Source organism: Coturnix japonica, chromosome 27 (genome assembly GCF_001577835.2).
Source record: "Coturnix japonica isolate 7356 chromosome 27, Coturnix japonica 2.1, whole genome shotgun sequence".
NCBI classification, from domain to species: Eukaryota; Metazoa; Chordata; class Aves; order Galliformes; family Phasianidae; genus Coturnix; species Coturnix japonica.
The window spans coordinates 4,504,563-4,522,745 of record NC_029542.1 but is presented as its reverse complement, the minus strand read 5'-3'; the positions used below and the strand labels follow the sequence as shown (position 1 = coordinate 4,522,745).

The following is an 18,183-nucleotide window of genomic DNA, read 5'->3' as shown; positions in this document are numbered from 1 at the left end:
CCCCCGCGCCGCCCCCTGCCCAGCACCGCCCCGCGGCGGGAGGCGGCGCCATCCGGGAACAGCCGGCGCGGGGCAGCGCCCCCAAGCGGCGCCGTCGCGATCCGTGACGTCACCTCGGGACGGCCGCGCTGATTGGCTGTCGCGGCCCGTCCCTCCCGAGGCGGACGGAACGCCGCGCCGCCATTGGCTGCGCCCCGCGTGACGTGAAGGGGGGCGGGGCCGGGGCTGCGGGAGCCGCAGTCGGGAACCGGGAACCGACCGGAGCGCGACCGTCAGCGGCACCGGGAACCGCCGGCACGGCCGGAACCGACGGTGAGAGTGAGATGAGTTATGGGAAACCGGGGAACGGAGCGAGAGGGAACGGGACGGGACTGGGAGGGAGCGGGGGGAGCGGGGCCGGGCCTCGGGTGCGACGGGCCTCAGCACGGGACGATCGTGGAGGCCCCGAAGCTGCTGCACCGACAGAGCCCGGCACTGAGCCCCGAGCGCGGGGAGCTGAGAGCGGCGGGACCGACATGGCGGACACTGCGCCGGGTGCACGGTACAACGCCTGGGCTGGGAACATGGAGCTGAGCCCTGCGGTCCGGTGTGTGGCAGCGCCGCGCTGTGCCGGGCCGTGCTGTGCCGTGCTGTGCCGTGCTGTGCTGTGCCGTGCTGTGCCGTGCCGTGCTGTGCCGTGCTGTGCCGTGCTGTGCCGTGCTGTGCCGGGCTGTGCTGTGCCGTGCTGTGCACTTTGAGAGCCAGAGCACAGCGGGGCAGGTCGCTGCCGGGGCTGGGCTGTGCTGTGGGGGTGGCTGTTATCGCAGCGGAGCTGCACCGTGGGCACTGAGCCCCGTCCAGGTGGCTGCAGCGCTCTCAGGGTGTCTCAATGTTCTCCCTCTGCTCCCTCTTCCTGTTGGTGAAGCCCCTGTAAGTTGTGTCACAGGGGGATGCTCTCAGGTACATCCAGGCACACAGAGCCCATCGTGGGGCTGTTTCCCTCAATGGCAGCACTGCTCGATTGTGGCTGTTGGGGTACGTGGAGCTGTGGTGCCACTGCTGAGCTCAGGCTGTCGTGCTCTGCCCTTGCAGGGAAGCTAAAGAAAGATGAACTTTAACTCTGGGGCTACTTTTAGCCGCTCTGCTCTGAGCTCTGCACAGCTTGTTTACCTCAGCGCTTGCGTCATGCTGTGCTCAGCCCCGCTCACATCAGTTGCTCTTTGGCTCTTCTCCAGCAGTGAGAGATGAACCACGGAGGCAGCAAACCCATCAGCATTGTTAGGGCTCAGCCCTCAGGCTTTTAAACCTGCCCCGGGAGCTTCCCCACAGCAGGATGGGCTGCAGAGGGATCTGTGTTGGGTTTTGGGCTGGCGCTGTGGAAGGTTTCATAGAGCAGGTGGTCAGGGGGTCACAGAGCATTGGGCACCACTGGGAGGGGTGAGCTGCAGTGAAGGAGGAGAATCCTCTTCCTGTCTCCTTGCTGCTCCCAGACGTTCCCTCCCTTTCCTCATCCTCCTGTGACTGATGGGTTGGCAGCCGCCATCAGCCGCTGCAGCAGAGCTGTCCCACTTGGCGAGAGCCCATAGCGCAGCACATTGTGTGGATGCTGTTCACAGCCCTTTTCCTGTGGTGGCGTGGGGGGAGTTTGTAGGTCAGGAGCCCATTAAGCTGAGGGGCGTAAAAACTCAATGTGGTGTTTGTGTCTGTGCTGATATCCCTGGAGAAAAGGGCTGAAAGGACCCATGGACCAGCAAGCAGTGAGCGCAGCTCAAGGCAGCAACCATCCCCACGGGCTGCTTCGCTCCCACAGCACTGAGTCCTTTGTGGTGCCTCTTATTGTACTGTGCGTATGTTCTGCAGCCACTTCCTTCATCACTTTGTGTGCCTGCGCTGGGAGGAGATGCCTGCAGTGGGATGAGGCTGAGCAGGTTGTTTTGCTTTGTGCAAGTTCTGTTTTTCAGGGATGAACGTGGCTGAGCACTTTGCAGGGCAGCTGCTGCTCCCTGGGCTGCACACAGGGTGGTGTGCAGGGACTTCTCCTTCAGTGCTGTACGGGTTTGGGTTCAAACACGGCCCAGTGAGACCCAGAGCAGAGCTTTGCTTATGGGAGACCTGCTTGGATCAGGGCAGTGCAGGGCGGGAGCTGCGGATGTCGGTGGTTTGTGGATTCTCAGCTCTTGGCTGTGTGTTTCTTGCTTCATTTCCCCCCCATCATGTTTCACACTGTGCTGGCAGCCTCTATAGCACTCAGCTAAAAGCAGTGTGAGCACCTGGGAGCGCTCCCTGTGCTGTGCCTGGTGAGCAGCCATGGGGTACAGCAAAGGGCCCGGCCTGTCGTGGTGTGAAAAGAGAAGTCCTGGGGTCACACACGTGTCAAACAGAGCCGAGTCTTCCCTCCAGTCTGACAGAATGTCTGTCTCCTTACAGGCTCCTGTTTCTCCTCCTCCCTTTCACCTATTGCTCTGTTAAATCCAGGCTTTGCTCACATGATCTTCTCTAGAGATTGCACCAGGCTGTGGTTCAAGGTTAATGTCCTCTGGATGCTGCTGTCAGCTGGGCTGCGCAATGCCACAAAGCTCTAAAAAGCAGCTTAACTCCTTGTCGGGTGCCAATCAATGTGTGTCATCTCCCCACGTCTCATGGTGGGGCTGATTCCCCTTTTTCTCCTCTAAGAACTATCCACAGAAATAGAGGAGGGGTCGCATACAACAAACACCAGCTGCTCTGGGGGGGACCCGGGGCACAGAGCTGTGGCCCCCACATCTCCCCCCCAGTCAGTGCCCATCTCCAGTGCCTCTGGGACAGCTCTGGTGTCAGCCATGTGCCAGCCCTGTGCCTCCTGCTGACGTGTCACTTGCTGGGGTTGCCTGCAAAAATCAAACCACTTTCTGGGGGAAGTGAGCCCGTGGTGAGGCTCAGTGGTGCTGCTGTGTCTGTGCTTCCTGCACAGCTTGCTGTCGCTCCTTCGGCTGACTCTGACTCCTATTGATGTGCGAGCCGCTCACTTGAAAATTGCTCCTTCCTCGTTTCTGTTGCTTCCTGGCAGTCTCCGCCTTCCGCACTTACTGTAAGCGCTGCAGCTCCTTCCCTGCCCTCGGGAGCAGGCGCAGGGCTGACTGCGGGGCTGCGGAAGGGGCTGGCAGCAGATCAAAGCCCCGGCCCCGCTGCTGTGACCTGCATGCCCGAGCCTTTCACTCTTCCCCCGGGCACGAAGGTAGGAAAGCTCTGGGAAATGGTGCCTCTCTAGGAGGAAGTTTATCCGAAGGCAGGTGCTTGGGAAAGGTTTTTTTTCCAAGGAAACCGAGCGAGGCTTTGTGCCTGTCTGTGTCTGTGACCATTCTGGGGGTTCTTATGGCTGAGGTCCTGCTTAGGAATGGGAGAGGCTGGAGCTGGGCAGCCAGACACACTGCTCTGCTCTCAGATGTTTTGGATTAACTTTGAAGGGAGGATGAGTCAGGATCCGGGTGTTCCTCAGCTCCAGCTGGGGCAGCGCAGTGGATCTTGCCCTGGTTTTGGGTACATTTCCAGCCTGGAGCCCTGAGCAGTTGCATGCTGACCAATCTGCTGCCCACACCGACTCGTGCCCATTAGTCCCTCAGTGGCAGTGTGCTTTGGGTCTGTGGTTCCACCTCCTCTCAGCACAGGTGACAGTGATGGCAGCAGTGCTGAGCTGGGAGCTGACAGCTGCTTGTTGTGGGAGGGTTTCCTCACTGTAGCTCGGCTGGGAGCTGGAGGTCAGCGTTGTCCCGGGGCTCATGGCAGGGCAGAGCTTCCTGCCTCTGGATTGTTAATGCAGGAGAACTGGAGCTGGCTGTTGGCTGCGTGCTGAGCATCAGGTGGTGAGGGCAGGTGGGCAGGCAGCCCTCTCGCTGCTGGATCAGTGCAGAGCTCAGCCCCGTGGGCACAGCCCAGCGCACTGCAGCCTTGTAGCCCTTCCCTGTTTCCCTTCCCAGGGTCAGCCTGAGCCAAGCCGTGTGCTGTGCAGGGGGGCAGCCTGTGGGCTCAGGGGCGCTGTGCTGACCTGCCTGTCCCTGCAGGGTTCCGGAGCCGGCCAGGATGGCGCAGTGGAACCAGCTGCAGCAGCTCGACACGAGGTACCTGGAGCAGCTCCACCAGCTTTACAGCGACAGCTTCCCCATGGAGCTGCGGCAGTTCCTGGCCCCGTGGATTGAGAGCCAGGACTGGTAAGGCACTGCCCAGCTCTGGCACATGACTGCACTTGGGACCCCCAGCTGGGGACAGCGGCAGGTGCCAGGCGGCTCTGGAGGGACTCTGCCAGCTTCTCTGGGTGCTGGGTCTATTCTTCCTCCTTGCGTTGCATGCAGTGTGAAATGGAGTGGGAGTCTGTGTGTTTGGTGTCAGACCTCAGACTGGGAGAAAGGGGAAATCCACAGCAGAGGTGTCAGGGTTTACGTCAAGCTCTGTTCTAAACAAGGTTGGAATTGAGGTGCTTGTGCCTGCTGTCTTCCAGCATCTGAAACACCTCTGTCTCCCTGCTCTCATGGGAGCAAGGCCAACTGTGGCTGCATCCTGATGTAGGTTAGGCAGTCACTGGGATGCTGGGCTGTGTGTGGGGCAGCAGGTGTTCACAGAGCTGCCCTTCCTGCAGCACTGTGCTGTGCCTCCCCTGGGCTGGGTGTAAGGGCTCTGCTGTCTCCTCATGCAGGGCATATGCTGCCAACAAGGAGTCACACGCCACGCTGGTGTTCCACAACCTGCTGGGGGAGATTGACCAGCAGTACAGCCGCTTCCTGCAGGAATCCAATGTCCTGTACCAGCACAACCTGCGGCGCATCAAGCAGTTCCTGCAGGTGAGGTGGGAGGCAACATTCTGTTACTGAAGTGCAGTGGCCTCCTTGTCACAGCTCACAGATCCAGCCCTACAGCACACAGAGATCCCAGCAGTTATAGTTTGAAGGCTAACCCTGAGGCCTTCGATGTTTTATAGAGCAGATATTTGGAGAAGCCGATGGAAATAGCCCGCATCGTGGCTCGCTGCCTGTGGGAAGAGTCACGGCTCCTCCAGACAGCTGCCACTGCAGCCCAGGTAGGTGACTCAGGTGTCCCTCTGCCCACCCAGCAGCTCTGCAGAGCTTGGTGCCATCAGGAAGCTCTGGTCTGAAGCTTCTTACATGTTTCTTTCAGCAATGGTAGTTCAGAGGGGTGCTCAAACTGCAGTGAAGGGCAGATGACCCCCAGCTCTCTGGGGTGCATCAGTGCTCTGCGCTAAGTTTGTTTGTTTGTGTAGTAAAGGGTTTGACTTTATGCAGAACTTCCTGAGTTACAGCCCAGTTCTGATGCCCTCCTTTGTCCCTTCTACAGCAAGGGGGACAGGCGACACATCCAACAGCAGCTGTAGTGACAGAAAAGCAACAGATGCTGGAGCAGCATCTGCAGGATGTAAGGAAGAGAGTTCAGGTAAGTGCTGCCTGGGCACCTTCTTCCCCTGGTACTTCTAGGAGTGCTGTGGGGATGTTGTACTTTGAACAAATCCCATCTCTTGCATTGCAGGATCTGGAGCAGAAGATGAAAGTGGTGGAGAATCTCCAGGATGACTTTGATTTTAACTACAAGACTTTGAAAAGCCAAGGAGGTATTAAAGCTCATTAGCATCTGGCAAGCCAAAGTGTGTTCCTGCAAGGAAACATGCCGGAGGGTGTGTTCCAGCCCTCCCAGTGCCTCCTACCCAAGCTTGAAGGGTGGGTTAGTGTTAGGGCATTTGCATGGCAATTGGAGATAGTGACAGAAACAAAAAGAAGCTGACAGGGCCTGCAGGGGATCCAAACCTGAGCTTTGCCTGTGGAAGGAGAACTGCATGAGAAGGTGATAATGCTGCTGTGTATGCAGAAATGCCAGAAAGGTGCTTGGAGGCAGAGCTGTCAAAGGCTGAGATCACTGCTTAACTACTGATGGCTTCCTAGAATGTCTGCTCATTTGTAGTCAGCTTTGTGGTCTTTGTGATGTTTGGGAGGGTAGGAGGAGTGCATTTGTTTGGCTGAAGCTTTGTGTCCTCTTTGCACAGATATGCAGGATCTTAATGGAAACAATCAGTCAGTGACACGTCAGAAAATGCAGCAACTGGAACAGATGCTCACGGCACTGGACCAGATGCGAAGGGTATGTCACGCTACTGGCCTTCCAGATCCCTCCAGGGTATAGGTGTGCTCTTATTCTGGGATATGGATTTGATAGTCATACATGGGTATAATTAGAAGAGCAGCGCTGGCAATAAATCAGCGGGCAGCTCCACTTCTTGTGATCATGAAACTTATGGGACATGGAGGGAGTCAGAATGCTGAAGGTCCTGCTTTCTCGTTTGGCAGGGTATTGTGAGTGAGCTGGCAGGACTGCTGTCAGCCATGGAGTATGTGCAGAAGATGCTGGCAGATGAGGAGCTGGCAGACTGGAAGAGACGGCAGCAAATTGCCTGCATTGGTGGCCCTCCAAATATCTGCTTAGACCGGCTCGAGAACTGGTAAGATTGCACTGGACCCTGGAGAGGCAGAAATCAAATGCCAGCACCAAAAATGAGTTCTCTGCCATTGGCAACGTCTTTGCTAAATGGCTGCTGATGCCTGCAGGTGTAAATGTAATCTGATAGCCACCCTTATACTTGATAGTGGACAATAATGCTGGATTCATTAGCTCCAGGTTTGTGAGATTGTAAGGCTGGTGGCTTGCGTGGCTGTTCCTGTGCCCTTGGTTGGTATAACGGCTCAGAACGTTGGCTCATGCAGGTTTCTTTCATAGTCTGTGGCCTAGAAAAATGCACTACGGACATGTTCTGTTCTGTGCTGGTTTGGTACAGTGAATGTCCTCTCTTGCAGAAGTGAGGGGAGGAGGAGGGCTCTGTGGGCAGGGACTGTGCAGGACTTGGCAGCCAGAGCTAATGCTGGTTCTTCCTGCTCCCTAGGATAACCTCTCTTGCTGAATCACAGCTACAGACCCGGCAGCAGATCAAGAAACTGGAAGAGCTGCAGCAGAAGGTGTCCTACAAGGGTGACCCAATTGTCCAACACCGGCCAATGCTGGAGGAGCGGATTGTGGAGCTGTTCAGGAACCTGATGAAAAGGTGCCTGGGGCTGAGAGGGAGCTTGTGACCTGTTCCTTGGTTACAGGTAGTGCATGAAGGGGTGAGCACTGTGTGCTGGGGTGGGGCTGAGGTTTGACTGCATTTTATTTGTCTTCTCCTACAGTGCTTTTGTGGTGGAGAGGCAGCCCTGCATGCCCATGCATCCTGACCGGCCTCTGGTCATCAAAACCGGTGTGCAGTTCACCACCAAAGTCAGGTGGGTTGCTGGCCCCTGCGATTCCTCTGTGCAGGGGAGGAAGCCATGCAGGGCAAATGCAGCATCTGTCTCCAAGGAGGAGCTGGTTCAGATGCAGTCTTCAGTTTGCCCAGGGAGTGCTGGAGCTGGGAGGGAATGGCTCACTGCAGGCTGGCCCCGCTGGAGTGCAGCCTGGGTGACTCAGTGCAGGGATGGTGATTGTTGGCTGGGGCTCTATTGTATTCCTGGAGGCAGCTGGGGTTCTGGTAAATCCCAGTGTGGGGGCAGACACAGGAAGTGTCAGTGTGTCCTTGCCAGAGGCCTGTATTCTGGCCTGTTCTTCACCAGCTTCTATAGAAATCTGCTGCTCCGACACAAGGCTCTGCCTGCAGCTTCATTACCATCTCGCAGCTGTGCCCCAGTTGCCTCCTTGGCAGAAGAAACACAGATGGTTCAGAGCAGTCTGCCTGGAGTGGGCAGTCAGTGGCCAAAACAAACTCTCCGTATGGGGCTCGGGGGAGCCATAGGTTCAGGGCAATGTGCCACGTGCCAAAGGAGCTGGGTTGTGCTGTGTCCTGGTGGGCTTTGTGGTGTGAATGATGCTGTCTCCTGTGGGATGTGTGCAGCACTGCTGTGTATCCAGCTCTTCTGTGGTCTGTGCCAGGTGCTGTGTTTATCTCAAGTTGTTCATGTGTTCGTGATGCTGGTGCTGACAGTCTGTCTGCTGACTCTTTTCAGATTGTTGGTGAAGTTTCCAGAGCTGAACTATCAGCTGAAAATCAAAGTCTGCATTGACAAGTGAGTCCTGTGCTCTGATCCTGGAGGTGCTGTGTGTGGATATTGCAGTCAGACTCGCTCCTGCTGCCCCTGAGTGCAGCTGCATCTCTGCACTGAGGGCCAGTATGACCTTAAAGGAGAGAGTATAGAGTGGTGGTGGGTTCCCAGGTTTCATTCATAGGTTTGAGGGCCTCGTGGGACTTGATGCTGTAGTACAGCAAACACCCCCCACACAGCTATGGCTGTGACTGTTTTTTCTCTTCCCTTTCCTAGGGACTCTGGTGATGTTGCAGCACTTCGGGGGTAAGTGAAATGGTTTCTTTTTTTCTTTCCTTTTTTTTTTTCCCTTTCACTTCTGCTTTTAATGTTGGCAAATGTTCCTTTATACACCTGCTCCAAGAGACCATCAGCCATGCTGCATCTTTTCTCTTTTTAGGTCCCGGAAGTTTAACATCCTGGGGACAAACACCAAGGTCATGAACATGGAGGAGTCAAATAACGGCAGCCTTTCAGCAGAGTTCAAGCACCTGGTAGGTGCCACGAGGCCTCAGACTGCTCCCACTGAGGCAATGTGACATCATGGTGTTGCTTTAGCATGTTCCTTCCCTTTGCAGACGCTACGGGAACAGCGGTGTGGTAATGGAGGCAGAGCCAACTGCGATGTAAGTGCTGGGAAGGGGACCCTGGCTGGGAGAGCCCTTTCCTGGCAGCTGCACTCAGGGCAGCCATAGCAGCCTGGGTGTCCTGTTCCCCACTGGGCAGCTGAGCTGCAGGGGTGGCCATGGCACCCTCTGACACGTGACAGCTGCCAGCTCAGCTCTCCCTGCTCAGACCTGAGAGTGCTGTGTCAGGCTGAGGGCAGATGTTTGCTGTGGGCTTACTGTGCTCTGTTCCACCCCCAGGCCTCACTGATTGTGACTGAGGAGCTGCACCTCATCACCTTTGAGACTGAGGTGTACCACCAGGGGCTGAAGATTGATCTGGAGGTGAGCTGGGGATTAGCTGCTGTGTTTCTGTGGGCTGTGCCCTGCTGCGGAAGAGCAGCTCTGGGAGGCAGATCTGCTGTGTGTGGCCCTGCCTGAGTTGCATCCTGCTCTGTGCTGGGTATGTCTGCCCTTCCAGGCTGGGGAGCTGACTGGCAGGAAGCAAGAAGTTCAGGCTGTGGGTTGCAGTGGAATGAACTGTAGGGTGGGGGAGGCTTTGGCTAGAGGTGGTATCAGCCTTTGCTGTGCGGCTACACCCTTCCTAGGGCCTTCGTGGCACAGAGAATGGAGTGGGAGATCCTTGCTGGGGTCTGCTGTCCTGTGGGGAAGTGCAGGATTTGGAAATAAGTCTCTGACTTCAGTCGTATCCTATCTTTGCAGACCCACTCACTGCCTGTGGTTGTCATCTCGAACATCTGCCAGATGCCTAATGCCTGGGCATCCATCCTGTGGTACAACATGCTGACCAACAACCCCAAGGTAGGGTTGGAACCATGGGGTGGCTGGTGAAGGAGTGAAGCCTTCTTTGGGCCAGGTATCCTGGCAGAGAGGCTGAGAACTCTCATGCCCATCGGGATGGAACCTGGCCCTGCTTCTGTCCCTTTTTTATGCTCAGGGCTGTGTTCTCTCTTGTACAGAACGTGAACTTCTTCACTAAGCCGCCTATTGGGACGTGGGACCAGGTGGCAGAGGTGCTGAGCTGGCAGTTCTCCTCTACTACAAAGCGTGGTCTCAGCATTGAGCAGCTGACAACCCTGGCAGAAAAACTTCTAGGTAATCCAGCATCGGTGTCTTGTCTGTCCCTGCCAACCCTGGTGGTAGCTCCCCACTCCTAAAGGCAATGCTGTAGTGAGATTGCAGTATTTGGGAAAGAAGCTGTCATTTTTAGTGGCTTGACTTTTTTTTTCCTCCAAATACCACAAACCTGTGGTTGCTCCCTGAAAACTGTATCTTTGAGAAACAGTCATATCCACATGTTAACAGTCCTGTTCTCTGTCAGGGCCAGGTGTGAACTACTCTGGCTGTCAGATCACCTGGGCCAAGTTCTGCAAGGTATAATTCCCTCTCTTCCCCCAAGTGCCTCCCCTTGGTTGTTCTCCACTCTAGCTATATTCACAACCCCTCTGCTTTCTTTCTCAGGAGAACATGGCAGGCAAAGGCTTCTCTTTCTGGGTCTGGCTGGACAACATCATTGACTTGGTGAAAAAATACATCCTGGCACTGTGGAATGAAGGGTGAGTCTCAGCTGTTGTCAGTCTGATGACCCTTGGTTGTGGACCCAGGAGTCCTGTCCTTGTGGAGGCAGTACCTTGTTCCAGGTGCAGCTGAGCTCTCCTGGAATGCTTCTTCTGTCCAGGCCCTGATGGTTCAGAATGAAAACACTTGGGACTCCCCAGACAATCCCCAAAACTCTGGCTCTGCGGTGGCCAGCCAAGGCCCTGCTGCTGCCTGTCAGTGTACAGAGAACTGCCAGGATTCATGCTCTGGAATACCTGCCCCCATGTCCTGACCAAGCCTTGTTCCCTGCACCCAGGTACATCATGGGGTTCATCAGCAAGGAGCGGGAGCGAGCCATCCTGAGCACCAAACCTCCAGGAACCTTCCTCCTGCGCTTCAGTGAGAGCAGCAAGGAGGGCGGCATCACCTTCACATGGGTGGAGAAGGACATCAGTGGTACGTTGCTCTCCACCTCTGCCCTGGGTGTGCTGTTTTTCTCAGCCAGCCTTCCTGGCTCCAAAGTGGGATTTGGACCATGGCTTCATTCCCCTAATGAGGCATTTGTGCTTGTCGTCATGGCTCTTGTCCCTGGTTAAGTCTTTGAGCCTGGGCATCTTTTTCTGGTCCCTGCATCCTGACTGCCCCCACCCACATGCACTGAAGCAGGTCTGTCCTGCCATGTGCTCTGCTAGGCGCCTCGTGAGGTTAAGCACAACCCCAGGTGACTTTGTCCCATCTGGGGAGCTTGAGAAATGTCCCTGCCTTTGCCCTAGGACTGCAGGTGTCTTGCCCTGTGTCTAAAGTCTTCTCATACAGGAAAGACTCAGATCCAGTCTGTGGAACCTTACACCAAACAACAGCTGAACAGCATGTCATTTGCGGAAATCATCATGGGCTACAAAATCATGGATGCCACCAACATTCTGGTGTCTCCCCTGGTGTATCTGTACCCCGACATCCCAAAAGAGGAGGCATTTGGGAAGTACTGCCGCTCTGAGAGCCAGGAACACTCAGAAGCCACTGACTCAGGTAGTCGTTGATTTTCTGCGTCCCAGCACAGCTCCTGCCTGTGGAATGGCTGCAGGGACAGCACTCTGATGGAAAACTGCATCCATTAGGGGATCCCGTGTTGGTCATAGGATGGCCTAGGGACCCTGTGGGTGTGGGCAGTGCACAAAGGCTGTCTGCAGGGCTGTGAGGAGGGGAGTGGGGTTCCTCCACCTGCAGATGGTGACCAGGCTGTGCTCTCATTCAGGTGCTGCTCCATACCTGAAGACAAAGTTCATCTGTGTCACCCCGTAAGTGTTCCTGGAGGTATCTGTAAGCTCGGGGGAACATTCACAAGCTCAGCCTTGCCACAAACGCTTTGTCTGTATCGGGGGAGGGGACGGGGACTGCAGTGGAGCTGAGCCAGGTGGCAGTGTGCTGCCCACACTACTGCTGGGCCGCTCTCCCTTCGAGGGCCCCTTTGCCTTCCAGAGGGCTCCCAGCTGCCTGCACTGTGCCCTGGGGCCCGCTGGAGGGGCCGGAGGTGTCTGCTCTGGCCGGGCTCTGATGCTTTTTCCTCTTTCTGACAGCACCTCTTTCAGCAATACCATTGACCTGCCCATGTCTCCACGCACCCTTGACTCCCTCATGCAGTTTGGCAATGGTAGCGAGGGAGCGGAGGCCAACGCAGGAGGCCAGTTTGGTGAGTCTGGTGGGACCCAGCGCCCAAAGGTGTCCTGGTGATAGCAGGACCCCGGGTCAGGGCGCAGCCCCTGTAACTCCTGCCTGCGTTTTGCACAGAGTCGCTGACCTTCGACATGGAGCTGACCCAGGAGTGTGCTTCTTCACCAATGTGACACGCTGTGCTGGCACCTGCAGGACCCACGTGGCTCCAAATCCTTCTTGGTCACATTTGCTCTGGGCCTTTTCTTGAGAGGAGCTGGGGGCTGTGATCCTTGCCACCGACTCCTTGTTTTACCCAGACGAACAGACACTCTGTGCTGTGGTGCTGTTCGCCTCTTTGGGGGGAAGGGGTTGAACCTTTTTCTATTTCCTTCCATAACAGTTTTTTATTATTGTTTTGCTCATTCAAGTGCCTATTAGCCTCCGATTGCAGCCTCAGTTTTTACCAATGCTTCTGCAGCCCCTGCCGTGCTGCCTGCTGTTGAAAGCTGCTTTCTTGACTGCCAGTGTCTGGAAATCCACAGTCCAGTGAGTCTGGATCTGAGAGGGTATCGGCCAGACCCAGTCTCCCTGCGGGTGATCTGTGCTGTGCAGCAGCTGCCCAGCAGCCATTAGAACCTACAGAGGAATCTCATCTCTGTTTTCCCTTTGTCCCACTTGTGGCCCAGAGGGTGTGAGTGGCTCTGTGCTGCAGGGTGGAGGAACACAAGGGTGATGTGGAGGGCTTTGCTGTGCTCTGCCAGGAGCAGGGAGTGTCAGTGCTTAGTGCTGCCTTCCTGCTGTGGGCAGAGACCACGGTTCCAGCAGCCCTGAGCTCCACGTCTTTCCCTGTGCTGTAGTGGGGAAGGGCAGGGAGGCATCCTGGCAGCAGTGTGTGCTTGTGAGCACACATCTACATCTTGGGTCCTTCCTAGGACCAGGAGGCTGCTCCTGACCCTCGGTGGCCCCTTGGCCAGACTTGTGACAGGAGCAAAGTGAGACCTTTCAGAGCAGGGGAGCAGGGGCTGCTGCTGTCCAGTCTGCCCTGCAGTGGGTGTCCAGGCTCTGTAGTACAGTGTGCGATGTTCCAGGCAGTGGGTTTGCAGCTTCTCAGGCGCTTTGTGTGGCACTTTGTTGGAGGTTGGCTGTCAGTGTTAAGTTAGGAGGTGATAAGGGTTGAAGGAAGGAAGGTGGATGAAGGGAGAGGAATCTGCCTGAGGGGCAGCAGCAGGTATAGGTGCACTGATGCTGCAGGCAGTAAGACTCCTTACGCTGGAGGTCAGGGAAGGTTGGGAGCTGTGCTGACTAATGGTTGTTCGGTATTTACCCAAGTGTAGGGAGCCCTCCTGCCCTTTCCAGGCGTGGGTTTCTGTTCCATCCCTGAGCAAAAATGGGAGGGAGCGGCAGCGTGAGGGTCGTGTGCTTCCCCAGAGCAGCAGGAATCTCCATGCAGTGAGGTGGGAGCATGGGGCAGGGCCCAGCAGCTGTGGGTAACACCAGCAGAGAAACTTCTGGGCTCCGGCACAGGGCTGTAATGGTTCTGGTGCTCTGGCTAGAGATGCTCTGTTTGTACCCATAGCAATGCTGTGGTGCAGGGGGTCCCTGTCCATCAGCTGTGCAGAGAGTCAAGGCAGTGCCAAAGGCAGCATCATTCCCCTGTGCCCCCTCGCTGTGGGCTGGGGGCAGCCCCTGGGCAGCACCGGACACGGTGTGAGGGCAGGGCAGGGGTCTCGGGGCTGCCCATAGATGCAGAACGGTGGCCCCCTGCAGTCAGTGGGCGCTCAGAGGGCACAAGGTCTGTTGCTCGTCCCTGTGCTGATGTGTCGCTGCCTCTGGCTGCCGTCAATGGCGCCCCTGGGCCACATTCAAAACCGTACAAATTTTTATGTTTTTGTATATTTTATTGCTGTATCTACAGGCTTTGACTCCAAAATAAAGGCTCTAAAGCGGCCCCGTCTCCCATTCGTCTCCCTCAGCTCCGGGAACCGACCCCTCCGTGAGCGCCGTGGTTTGCGTGGGCAGCTGTGAGCGCGGGGTCCCGGCTGCGCCAACGTGGGGCACAAGCGGCGCGTGGCTGCGCTCTGCTTGCGTCAAGGAAACCTCGGTGCCAGCGTGGGAGGCCGGGACGGGGCCGGGACCCTTTGGGGCCTTGTGCTGGGGGGGGGGGTGGCAGCCGGCCTGGGGATACGGCGGAGCGCATGGGCTGCTCCCCAGGATGGGGGTCGGGCAGAGGGGGCGTCCCCCTCTTTGTGTCCGCAGCGTTGGCTGCAGGGGCGGCTGCTTTGGGGACGGCCGGGGCTACGGCTGCAGCGTGGGGCTGCCCTGCCCCCTCGTGGGGATGCGCTGGAGTGGGCAGCGAGCGCTGCTGCATCAAACGCTGCGCGGGCTGCAGCCCGAGCTGAGCCCCAGCACAGCAGCATTGCGGCTCCCCGGGCTGTGCAGCGCTGTGCAATGCAGGAGCAGGATGGGAAGGTGCAGGCAGGAGATGGCAGATACACCGGCACTTGTATTCCCACCACCTGTGGCCCTCAGTGGAGCAGAGGTGGATGCAGCAGCAGAATGAATGCAGAGTTTGGTCTCAGGTGCGGCCCAGAGGGAAGGATTATTGCGCTGTGAGGATTAGCAGGGGATTTTTCATGCAGGTCATGCTCAGTAAATCCCCCAATCCCCTCCGGGCTCCTTCAAGATGCTGGAGATGCCCTTATTGCCTGTGTGCTCCCTGCTCTGCTCTTGGCTCAGTGCTGAGGTGGGTGCTGTTCCCTAAGGACCCCCGCCCATAACCCCAGAGCTGCACTGTGAATTAGGTGCGATGGAGCCCCAGGTTCCCCCCCGGGGCTCTGTGCAGTCCCCCAAGGCCCAGCCCTGCTCCTTCCCCGATGGTTCCCAGCTGCAAGAAGGGCTGGAAAACCCCAGAAGAAGGATTTTTCTCACTGATATGCAAACTCTGAGGTTGCCACAACCGTTTGGTGTCAGGAACGTGCCGTCCCTTCCCACACTCCTGCAGATAAGTGGTTTCTTATCTCCATGTGCCCACATGCCCTGCTGCATCCCTGCCTGAACCTGCTCCGCGCTTGTTTAGCCGGAGGGCCCGGTCCCTTGAGTAACTTGGGTTAATTGGCCGCCAATCTGAGCTCAATTGTTGCTATTGTGAACGCTCCAGTTGGCTGCTCTGCAGCAGAAGGGATCCGCTGAGGCTGCGTGCTCCGGTGGGCACACGGTGCATCCAGCGCTGCTGCGTGGGGCTGCATCTGGGGGAAGCTGCAGGAAATGCACTTCTGTCAGCACAGCAACCACGCACGGTGAGGTCTGGCAGGGTTTGTTGCAGCCCATGGTTTGGATTTGTGGGGCATCCAGGACATCCCAGCTTGGAGGGGGCTTTTCTCCCCTTGGTGTCTGCCTGGTCCCAATGCTATCCCGGTGATGATGTCCTCATTGTGCTGCCCCATGCGGCACTGGGGGGGGATGTGGGGTTGTTTGTGGCTCAGAAAGGAGGTCGCTCCCCTCCAGCCCCGGCCCCGCAGCAGGGAGGGAGTGGAGACGTGTCTGGGTCAAACACGCGGCCGGATTAGGGGCTTCCAAATGCGGATAAGCTGCTTGGGATGCAGATGCTCGCGTGACAGGGTTGGGCGGCCCCGAGGGGGTGGGTGGCCACCTGCCAGGGCAGCCCTCTGTGGGCACAGCTGTGCTCCTTATCAAGCCCCACATGATTCCCAGCTGGGATTGGGACCAAGGCTTGGGGTGCTGACACTGCCCATAGCTTTATTCTTCCCCCATTTCTGGCCCCGCCTTGGCTGTGCAGACCTGCAGGCAGCACCACGTGGTGGGTACGTTGGGGTGATAGATGCTGTGGAAGGTCAGCCTGTGCCCTCCCCTCACCACAGGTGCTCATGTGCAAGGCCGAGCTGGTGGGGAGTGGAGGTGACCGGGGCCGAAGAACAGCAGCACCTGGTCATCACAGCCCCTCCTGCATCTGAATGTTCACAGCGCTGGGTGCTGGGCTGCTCAGGGTGCTGTCAGCAGCTGCACCGTGTCCTCTGCTGCAGCAGCACCTGTGAGCATGGAGCGCCCAAAGGGCAGCCGGGCCGTGCACCTCTGCTCCCTGACTGCTGTTGCAATGACCCCGTCGGCTCCAATGAGGCAGGAAAACCACACGCCGCCCCACAGAGCTCCTGCACCTCTACCAACAGAGCTGCTCCCACGCTGCCCTCCAAGAGCTGCCCCAGCCTGGTATGTGCAGGGTCACGCAGCTGCACGCAGCAGCTATTTGGGTTTCCAAAACGCCGCAGTTTCAGATTGCGCAGCCAGAGCAGCTCCCCCAGTGCCACGCTCCCACCTGGCACACAGGCTGCACGCACAGTGCAATAGCACTGAGTCTGGCTCTGGCCCTGGGCTGCAGGATTTGCTGTTCGGCCCCAGCTTTGCTCCCCTCCTGCACCTTCCCCCCTCCCTGAGCCTTGGGTGGCCCTCACTCACCTGCAGCCTGCAAAGCACAGTGAGCTGCTATTTCTGGGAGCACAGAATGCTCTGTACCTGGTGGTTTGCACAGGGAGGGGGGCTCTGCAGTCTCCTCCATCCTTTTTCTGCCAAGCCGTGTGCTGCCATGGAGTGAGGCAGTGAGCACCAGGGCGCTGCTGCAGACGTTCATCTGATCTCTGTTCTCGCCAGCAGCTCCAAGCACGAGGGCAGCTTCGTGCAGCCCTGCTGCCCAAGCCGAGCGCTATCCCTGCTTCCCAAACCTCATAAAACAAAGGGCAAACATTGCATCACGCTCAAACTTTAATACGCAGCCAAGCAGAGCCAAGCAAGGTCCCAGCGGCGGTTCCTGCTGCCAGGTGTGGCAGAGGTCAGAGCTGGCAGCTCCAGCACCGCGTGGTCCTCATTCACTGCTCTGTGCAGCCACCCCTCAGCACAAAGCCAGCCCTGCTCTGCTGCCTGTTTGCAGCTCTGAGCTGCGCCCAGAGCTTCACTCACACAGATCCATGGCAGCCCCAGCTCCTGGAGTGGGAGCCAGCACCATGGGCTGTGCCCCATCCCTCACCCACCCAGGTGAGGATGAAGAGCAGCAGGCTTTCCCTCAGCCCAGTTCCTTCTCCAGCATCACCCATAGCTCTGGGGCTGCTCTCACTTTCGGGTTCCCATTTTCACTGCCTCCCTTGGCCCTGGTTCCCGTTCCTGCAGCCTTACCCTGCTGAGCCCACATCTGGCACTGATTGCCTCCAACAACGTGGGGACCTGCTCTGGGCTGGGGCAGCCACGCTGACCTGCACTGACCCACGGTGGCCACGTGTTTATGGCAAGAGCCAGTCGAGTCTGTTTCTGTGGCAACGTGAGGATGTGGGGATGTGCTGCAGCACAAATGCAGGTGGGGGTTGGGGGCTCTGACTCCTCTGGAGCTGCTGCTGCCCCCTGTGCCAGGGGGGATGAGACCCCTGTGTACAGCGTGTGCCAGGCTGGGAGCTGCAGCTCACGGCGCAGACCCGGCTGGCTGTTATTTCCCCGTGTTTTGCAGTATGCAGCAATGGCTGTTTGTTCCCCTTTGGATGAATGATGTGTGCGAACAAAGAGCTCAGCCTGGGCACCAACACTGCCTGGCTGCTGAGACCCAGCACACACTGGGGCTGCTTTCAGCCATATCTGAGAGCTGGATGCAGAATAATCCTGTGGAAACTCCCCCCTGGACTGAATGCCATTCCCATTCTTCCGTGATTGCAGCTCTTTCTTTCCCCCTGGCACAAGGGATGGTGCTGCAGCCACATGTTCCATGCACGCCTGGTGCCCTGCACACCAGCACCATGCTCCTCACCCCACCTCCAGCTCTCCATCAGCAGCTTGCTGTCTCCTCCAGCCCCGGCATTCTGCATCCAACAGCTCTTCCTGCACTTCTCCATCTGTGCTGTTCCAAAGGGAGCAGCTCCCGGGGCGGCTGCAGCAGCGCTGACCCATGCAGTGCTGGCCCTGCTGCGTCACACCCCACTCCCCTGGGACGGTTGTGCTGGTGCCCCAGTGCTGCACCCAGCAGCCACCCTGGATTTGGCAGCACTGTGTGTATCCCCCTGATCCCCAGAGGACGATTTATGGACCATTTTAGTTAAATCTGAGAGCTGTCTTGCTGCCCAGAACATGCCGTTCTTGGGCACCTTCCTGCAGGGCGGGCAGCAGCATTCCAAGGAGCTGTGCTCGATGCACTGGGTGCCTCTCCTGCAGGTTGGGGTTCCCTCCTCTGTGCCCACCCTGTGCCCAGCTGACGGCTGGATCCTCCCAGCTGTGCAGCTGGGAAATCGTTACTGAGCACTGATGTGGGGCAGGTG

General features: G+C 57.6%; 1 protein-coding gene and 1 long non-coding RNA gene across 4 annotated transcripts; one reads left to right on the top strand and one right to left on the bottom strand.

Annotated features, from left to right (window-relative positions):
* The first annotated feature begins 184 nt into the window (after nt 1–184).
* On the top strand, nt 185–13,825 carry STAT3 (signal transducer and activator of transcription 3). Of its 3 annotated transcripts, none has more exons than XM_015885853.1 (24): nt 185–312; nt 4,017–4,163; nt 4,646–4,790; nt 4,928–5,026; nt 5,302–5,397; nt 5,491–5,572; nt 6,002–6,096; nt 6,303–6,454; nt 6,893–7,051; nt 7,176–7,268; nt 7,986–8,045; nt 8,298–8,327; nt 8,461–8,554; nt 8,639–8,686; nt 8,927–9,010; nt 9,389–9,487; nt 9,646–9,781; nt 10,008–10,060; nt 10,148–10,242; nt 10,542–10,681; nt 11,042–11,254; nt 11,481–11,523; nt 11,803–11,915; nt 12,014–13,825. In XM_015885853.1, the coding sequence occupies exons 2-24, from the start codon at nt 4,036–4,038 to the stop codon at nt 12,067–12,069; spliced, it is 2,313 nt and encodes a 770-aa protein (XP_015741339.1). In that variant the 5' UTR covers nt 185–312; nt 4,017–4,035; the 3' UTR covers nt 12,070–13,825. The 3 variants fall into 3 exon arrangements, with proteins under 3 accessions (XP_015741339.1, XP_015741338.1, XP_015741340.1); XM_015885852.1 differs by having other exon boundaries at nt 11,042–11,257; XM_015885854.1 differs by lacking the exons at nt 11,803–11,915; nt 12,014–13,825 and having other exon boundaries at nt 11,042–11,257; nt 11,481–11,527.
* On the bottom strand, nt 13,194–16,706 carry LOC116652414. The gene is made up of 2 exons (XR_004305410.1): nt 16,406–16,706; nt 13,194–14,485 (listed from the first exon to the last, which is right to left on the bottom strand). It is a non-coding gene; the product is annotated as an uncharacterized LOC116652414 (long non-coding RNA).
* Nucleotides 16,707–18,183: the final 1,477 nt, after the last annotated feature.

Coding starts and splice junctions, on each gene's coding strand:
- STAT3 (XM_015885852.1), top strand. CDS start 4,036: ATGGCGCAGTGGAACCAGCTGCAGCAGCTCGACACGAGGTACCTGGAG. Junction 10,243..10,541: donor CTGGCACTGTGGAATGAAGG/GTGAGTCTCAGC, acceptor CCCTGCACCCAG/GTACATCATGGGGTTCATCA. Junction 11,916..12,013: donor CAACGCAGGAGGCCAGTTTG/GTGAGTCTGGTG, acceptor CGTTTTGCACAG/AGTCGCTGACCTTCGACATG.